This window comes from Rutilus rutilus (assembly GCF_951802725.1).
Source record: "Rutilus rutilus genome assembly, chromosome: 7".
NCBI lineage: Eukaryota > Metazoa > Chordata > Actinopteri > Cypriniformes > Leuciscidae > Rutilus > Rutilus rutilus.
In genome coordinates this window covers 9564855-9572981 of record NC_140221.1, presented here as the reverse complement: position 1 = coordinate 9572981, position 8127 = coordinate 9564855, and the positions used below count along the sequence as shown (strand labels likewise).

At 35.8% G+C, this 8127-nt stretch overlaps 1 protein-coding gene across 5 annotated transcripts in view; it reads right to left on the bottom strand.

Annotated features, from left to right (window-relative positions):
- Positions 1-1507: 1507 nt before the first annotated feature.
- Positions 1508-8127, bottom strand: part of sik2a (salt-inducible kinase 2a) — a 38026-nt gene continuing 31406 nt past the window's right edge. For 3 of the 5 annotated variants that reach the window (XM_084413199.1, XM_084413198.1, XM_084413200.1), the window contains 2 exons: positions 4631-4725; positions 1508-4453 (listed from right to left, as the gene is read on the bottom strand). In XM_084413199.1, coding sequence (XP_084269325.1) covers positions 4024-4453; positions 4631-4725 — 525 coding nt within the window. In that variant the 3' untranslated portion in view covers positions 1508-4023. Of the gene's footprint in view, positions 4454-4630; positions 4726-6699; positions 6890-8127 lie in introns of those variants that run through there. The other 2 variants (XR_014627894.1, XM_084413201.1) reach the window with 2 other exon arrangements.

The following is an 8127-nucleotide window of genomic DNA, read 5'->3' as shown; positions in this document are numbered from 1 at the left end:
ATTCTGAATGAATTTACAGACAGCGACTAGAACAGTGTTTGGATTCCTGAATAAATTTGCATGTTGAACTAATTGTTTGAGAAAAAGATTCAATTACCCATTCTTGCTTCTTTCCTGAATGAATCAGTCCTTTTGAGCAAATCGAATAATTGAAGGACTCACTCATTAAGCGGCTGTTTACATCAGGCACGGCGTCACCCACTTTTCAACAGGCCCACCAAAAAAAAAAAAAAAAAAAAAAATTAACATATTCTAATTTTGTCAAGAATTATAAAAAAATCGTCAATAAGCTCATAATTGTACTAAAATAGTCTAAATGTTTAGTTTTAAAAACAATTTAAAAAAGCTGGCTATGTCTAATTGGATGTTTCTGCGCAAGTTCAGCAGACAGTGAGGTTCGGGTTTGTTCCGATCAGAGCTCGTGAGCGGAGAGCGCATTTCTGAATATTCCGCTCCGCTCGCTCATTCCGTAGGGTCGCTCGCTCAACCCAGAATGGCCTGCTGGTTCGAAAATATGTGGAATAAGGGCTGCCTCCAACAAATTTTTTTTTTCTAGTCGACTAGTAATTGTTCATTTAAGCCATTCGTGGTCAAATCGCCCCTTTATATTAATTTAATTACTTAAATAGGCTATAGCCTACAGGATAATAAGCGTTATGACCGCACGCATAAAGCTTGCCACAAAGAACCTGTTAAAGTAATGATTATGAATGTGTCTAAATTAGCAAGGATACATTTAATTGTTTAGTAATAAACTGGTGTTTTCTGTGTCGCTGCAAAGATGAAGTTGGCGATGCGGACTCGCCATGAACGCCAGAGAGAAATGCACATTTCATATGGATTTCATAATCAGAGAGTAGCCTATTTTGGTTTGAATATTTTCGTTTAAAAGTAGACATTTCAAGCTTTCTGTAATATATAGCCTATATTTCTCAAATCTGTGAGGCACAAGCTGAGTTTCGGCGCCCTCCAGTTCACATGCAATGCAAGTGATCGTGCCGGCGCCTTATTACATTGTCTGCTATAGCCTATATTTGCTTCTTATTTATTAAATATGGGCAATTGATTGATAAAACATTGATCAAAATTAAGATACAATTTATACAAAACGAAAATCTTTTTAAAAGAGTTTTCTATAAAACAAAACTTAATGAAGTCGTCAAAATCATGTTTTACCAAAAACAGCGCTGTTGCTAGGAGGGCGCCAGCGCCTCTGCCTTTCAGCGCCTCTGCCTCACGAGTGGATGATAGCCCTGAAGACGCCTGGTGGTATATCTTTAGTGGTAGTATACCTTTAGTTTCATCAGGGACAAACCACAAACCAGTGACAGTGTGTTGGGCGCCCAAGGCTCATCGATGCACGAGGGAAACAAAGGTTATCCCGTCTGATCGCGAATGGAATGGAGTCTTTTAACCACTGAAAGTCCATCATTCTCTGTACATGGTCAGAACTGAGGTAGTGTGATGTGAGACGTGTGGTTTGAATAAAAACATCACTCGCACAAATGATTTCAGTCAAGGAGAGTGTGACCTTTATTTCCCCTTGTGCAAGAAACTCAGCATTTTCAACTGAGTATAACAAAATTCATATTGTGATTACATATTGGGAAACATCTTATCACTGAAAACCGACTATAACAAAACAGTTCACTTTTCAATGTCAGTAATAATATCAACACTAGTCAAAGACTGACTACAAATTTTAAATAGTCACGATAAGATCTTTTTCCTCCAAAGGCATAAAATGACAACACTCACTACCAACACTCATATTTTGAACATCAGAACTATTTCTCTAGATATTGCTATACTTTTGAATATAATGTAGGACCATGACAACTATCTCATGTAGCTGGTTCCAAAAAAAAAATCCACATAGTGGACTTTAAAAAAGAACCTAAATGGAGACTTTGGTTCAAGGTATCTTTTAAAAGAGAGTACTTCATACTGCATTTCCAAACAGGAAGTTTTACTTGAAGAATTAAATCTAATAACAAGACATTCTTCGAAAGGAACAATAAGAATTGAAAGGCACAACACGTTAAGTTTCTAAGAAAAAAAAAAAAACCAAACAGTTTGAGTAGTAGTGCACACTGTGTGAGATCATTGTATGTTGATTCTGATTGGTTTAATCCACGTATCTCAAGTCTGAATGTTTACAGTGGCTCTAAGAACCTTGTTCTTTTCTACTTTTCTACTTTTCCAGTCCACTTCGAAGAGTCCAAAGTAGGTAGTGTAATTGTAAAGTCAACATGAAATCAAAATTAACCTTATTTACTTTAACACATGTTGTTTGGTCTTACTGTGCACAACCATCAGTGCATATTATTCCACAGATGATTTGTTTTTGTAATATTTTATCATTGCTCAGAACAACTTTTGTCTGCTGACATCACCTAGGTCATGCATGCTTATTGGTTAATGTTAACCAGCCGTCAAAAAGCTATTTAGGCAGTGAGGTAATACTTGCAATAAGTTTGAATTTCTTACCATTAGTTACTGCTTTAGGTATCATGAAATAAGCGAATAACAATATTTTGCAGCATTTATTAATCTTGGTTAAAGGTAATTTTGTAAATCTACTTTTGTGTATTGTTAATTCATGTTTGTTCATAAATGTTAATTTATGTGAATATAAATCATACATTTTCAACTGCTTTATATGTCTAAATTAACATTAACCTAGATTAATAAATGCTGCAAATTATAGTTTGTTCATTTATATGTAATTATCAAATGTTTACAAATTGAATCTTGAATCAAATTTTAAAGTGTTTGAGGCCATTCAAACAGAAAGTGTTTTTGCATTCCACCGCTCAACTTTTCCAAAGTTTTACTATGTAAACATGCGTTAGACGCAGTGCTGGAAATATGGTGGGACTGAGTCCAGGGAGTGAATTTTAGGAAGGGATGGAGGGATTCCAGTTCAAAATGTAGAAGATTTCCAGGATCCACGTAATAGCCGCCAAATGCTATACAAATTTCATACATACATTTATTGGGTTTTTTTTCCTGCATCTATGGTTTAAAAATATACAATATGTCCCCAACTAGGAAATATAAACTTGCAATTTCGAAAGAGAAGTCAGTATTTTTTCCTCTGAACTGGAAACGCACAAAATTGCGAGAACATAAACTCCAAATTGTGAGATATAAACTTGAAATTCAGAGAAAACCTTTATATTTTATAACTCACAATTGCGAGTTTATATCTCACAACTGAGAAAAGAAGTCAGAATTGCGAGTTTATGGTTATATCTCATAATTATGTTATTTCTTACAAAAAAAGATGTAAACTTGCAATTGTGAAATAAAGTCGCAATTATCTTTAAAAATGTTTCTTTTTACATTTTTTGGTGGAAACAAGCTTCCATAGAATGGGATCTTAGTAGTACTTAGGTCTCGCTTTATATTGTGTTCTCCTGTTTCACAACCCAGACAACAACATGTGACTGGGCCGTGTGGAATCTACATGTACCAGATGTGGGCCGGATCTGGGCCGACACTATGTTGCTGTCTGGGTAACAAGTACATAATTTTCAAAAGGAAAAAATGCTCTGAATTGTTTCATGCTGACTTTTTTTATCGTCCTTATATTTACACATTTCTTTGTTAATGATCTATTATTTAAAAATCACACACTACCAATAATGAAAACTTGAGTAGCTACTAATCATTTAAGTATTAAACAAACTACTTATAAAAACACTGAAACTCATAGAACTCTAGAGTATTATATAGGAAAAGGAATATTGCTTCAATACTGATTTTTAAACTCTATGGTAGCTGCACTACATTTCATATGTGCTTACCGGAAAAAAACAACATATCAGGACACTAGCGCATCTCACAAACATCTTTGAAAATGAAGGTCTGTAAGGGTCTACCAAAGGATCAAGTGCACATCTGTAGCATCTGTAAGATGTGACCCAAACCATGGCATTTTGTTCGTCCCTGAGGGAGCTTTTTTTTTTTTACCACACTTGTGTCTGAGAGCCAGCCTCAGAGTGCTTTATTTCACATTTAGTTTACGAGTACACACCCTTGTGGGGCCTCTACGGTCTCCACCATCTCGCAGTCCAGGAAAGAAGCTTCAGGTGTGTGTTGTGCCGATGGGCTCTCTGCTTTGCCCGTGGAGAGAGGCGGCTGGGCAGGAATCCATGCGTACAGGGGCTCTGTAGGGAGGGACGGGGTGTAGTTTGTTTGATTGTCTGGTGGCGGAGGCCAGTCTGGAAAGCGGGCTGACTTGGGGCCGTAAGCCAGGGACGAGGCTCCAGGCTCCAGAAAAGGGGTTAGGGTTTGTGTCCATGTGAAGGGAGGGCTGGACAGGGGACTGTTCTGGGGGTCTCTGCAGTCCTGGGGAGGGGGGTAACCATCCTCTGCCAGCTGCATCTGGTGGAAGTAGGCCTGTACCTGAGACTGCTTCTGGAGATAGAGCCTCTTCTGCTGCAGTCTGCACACAGGATTACAATTGAAAAGGTGTCATAACTGAAAGTTATAGTGTCGCCCAGATCCGGCCCACATCCGGCACGTGTGGAATCCACATGTACCAGATATGGCCCGGATCTGGACCGACACTATGTTGCTGTCTGGGCAGTTTCAGGACATTTTGAATGCAGTTGTTCCTCACCTGTGCTCTTGGAGTTGTTGCTCTAAAGTGCGTGGTGCAGCCTCTTTACAAAACATCTGCCCACTTCCAAGACCACTTGCCAACTGACTGGCCCTCTGAAATAACAAAAAACAAAACAAGCCATAATAAAAATCTTTTTAAAATAAATATCTTTTTTATACATGAAACTCTAGAATGGTACAGGCTGATGGATCCTTTACATGCAATCACATGTTTTACTACATGGCACAAGCGAATTGGCCTCCGCTGATTCTGCAGCCAGGGAGATTGCTTGCTCAACACTTAAAGGGGTCATGGACTGATAAATTATATTTTCTTTGAGCATATTCTTTTGGCATATAAGAGGTCATTATACTATACAAATATCCAGTAAGTTTCAGAGCTGAAAACTTCCTTGTTAGTCCAAAAAAAGCTTTTATTGTAACCAAACTGTGACAAGTTATTTCTGCTATGTAATGATTCATGTACAGTCAGATGTTCTTTGTCTATGTGTCAGTAAATCAAACCAGTGACTAAACGGTCAACTTCACATTGTTTCTCTTAGTAGGATGAAAATAATCAGTTACATATGAGGGAAATCTATTCTAGGGGCTCTATTTTTTAAGTCGACCATTATTTTAGAACGTATTACTTCCTTGGCGCCGTGCCATGCAGCCACACATGACACATGTATCGCGTTTATTTCCTTTTTTTATTCAAAATATTCACAAACGTGTTAACTACATTATGAATTATATGATATATTCCGATTATCAAATATGTGGAAGTGTTGTGTCGTTTATAATGATCATTATAAATGATCGTTTACAATGATCACTTTATTGTTTCATACACTTGAATATAGCACTTGAATATAGCACTTTGTCAAATTATAATTGAAATAATTGTTATTGCAGCTTCCATAGACATCAGTGTATGGAACTTGAATTTAACAAACAATAAATGTTTAGTTTTTTCTTGATTTAAATGTCTATTTAAATGTCTGAAACCTAAAATAAACATTGAATAGTTGTGATATATGAAAAGCACTGAGCGCGTCCGTCTCTTGCTCAGCACCAGCCAAAGAGAAAAAGCACGTTTGAATTTAGCAGTGACGCACTGAACGTTCTAATCACACCGGTGTGATCATACGCGTCAAAGGGTTAACATCCCGTTTCGGGGGTGGAGGGGGGACAGTTTGAAACTGAGGGGGCACAAATCAGATCCCCCTCGCGGCGCCGACCCTGGTGCAGAAATTGAGTTACAGTGACGATGTAACTGATTGTCACTGTAACTGAAAAGAAAGTCTGATTGGCTACAATGCTCATCACTGCAACCTTTCATGCCATGATCTAAATATAATGCTATAATCAGCACTTTTCACGATTAGTTAACATTGACAGCAGTAATAGTAAAAATGTGGTAAAAGTTTTTGAGAGAGTTCCACATGTAATACTTAGCTGTTTCATATGCAAAGATATTAGCCAATCAAAGCTGTTAGCCAGGGGGATAAAATCAGGGTAAGAAAAATGCCTTTTATTTCTAAACTATGACAATTTTAATTTGTAAAAATCATATTAACATTATAAGTGTTTAAAACATTATAAAACAATAAAGCAATGCAGTTCATGACCCATTTAATCAGTGTTTTCTGTAATCTGGTCCTCTGAAACCCTCCACCTCCCCCAGCTCCACCTGTGTAGATCTGCTATGGGATTTATCTATGCCTATTAATGCAGCAGTAGCATATCTTACATGCTCACAGCAGCATGTCTGTAAAAACTGTAAACCGTAAAATACGTTTAATTGGTTGACAGAAAGTTTCCGTACTATATACGTTGAATAACCGTAATAGATCAAACCTCACATTTAATGTAATTTTATAGTAAAACACTTAAATTTACAGTTTTTTGAAGTGGAAAAGTGCAAGACATTGTATTATTTACAGTGAAAAACTGTAAATCGAAATTCCCAGAATTCCCTGTGTGACACTTCACATTTGATGTATTTTTGTTGAAATAATGGTTTCTTCTTATTTTTTTTTTCCCATTTTTTTTTCTAATTAGTTATGTACATTAGGGTTTTATGTTACATCTGATGTTGTTCAATTAATGTTTATTACATTTTTATTTTTATGTCATGCGTGTTAACATGATGGTGTTTAGTATTTGTGTGAATGACACTGTGCGCCTTCTATATATATTAGTATTTACCTTCTCAGCTTGTGGAAAAGCTGCTTGTGATGAGCTTTGATTCATCATGTGACTTTTTCATCACCACCTGTTGGGTGGTTGTCAGTATATTACAAAGGTACAAAACAGATATTAGTACTTCAATAGGTTGGTTAATTAACATTATATCAGTTATTGAAATACTTTTTCCCCCTGTAAATTTAAGTTAAATTTGTACAACCTAAAATGTTGCTACCGTATTTTTTACGGTAAATTTCTGGCAACCACAGTTGCCGTTTTTTTTTTTTTTTTTAACAGTGTACCAAAAATCAAGTTTATATAAATAACCAATTTTAACAGTTTACATGCCAACCAATAGTCCTGCAACATATTTACACATTCCACTATATTAGCAGAAATACTGTTTTTTGTACATTTTCACACTGTGATATCTAGATCAAAGATATGATGTTAATATTTAGTCTGTATCTATTAGTTTATTCAATAATACATAAAAAAAAGTTATTCATGCATACGACTTGAATACACCTCTTCTTTAATGAGCATTTTAATTTCTGAATTAAAATTCATAATAGAAAAAAAAAATCATAATAAAGAAAAAACCTTAAATTCTTGAAAAGAAAACCAAGTAATTTGACTATCTTATATTATCAATTCTCAGAAAAAAACTGCATCATTGCTTATTGATATTTGAAAAATGTTTGTCTGCATGGCCAAAGTCATGTGGTCTAACCAACACGCAGAATCCAGGGATAAAACGAAGCAGATCATTGGAGCTTTTTTATGATTTAGGCAAGGTTAGTTCAGGTATTACAGTTTTTCTCAATCGATTTGACACATTTCTCCAAATTAATGTGGTTGCTCTCAAAACAATTAAAACAGCAAACTAACCACACTCTTATGTTGGCGAAACAGTTCAATATTCAATGCATAATGAAGCCATGCATTTTATTCTAGTAATGCATTTATCAAAAATACTAACATCTACAAGTGTTGATTTGATAACATTTTCAGCTATAGATACACAAATACAGGAATGAAAATTTGTTCCGCGTCCTTTCATTGTGTTCTTCAAAGTTCTTTAATTACGAGTTTAGTTGTATAGCAATGAGTTTTAAAAATAAATAAATAAATGTACTGCAATCATTGAACTTTATAAATATTGCCTCTCATTTACATCTGGCCAAAGAATTTCATCAACATCACAGCATATATTTTCACGAGTCATGGATCGTGGGTAAAAAAAGCTGTGAATGCTGGATCCATCCTTGTGCCTCAACTTCTCCACAAGCCTCTTCCATCGTTTGAAGAAGACTTACTTGGTTG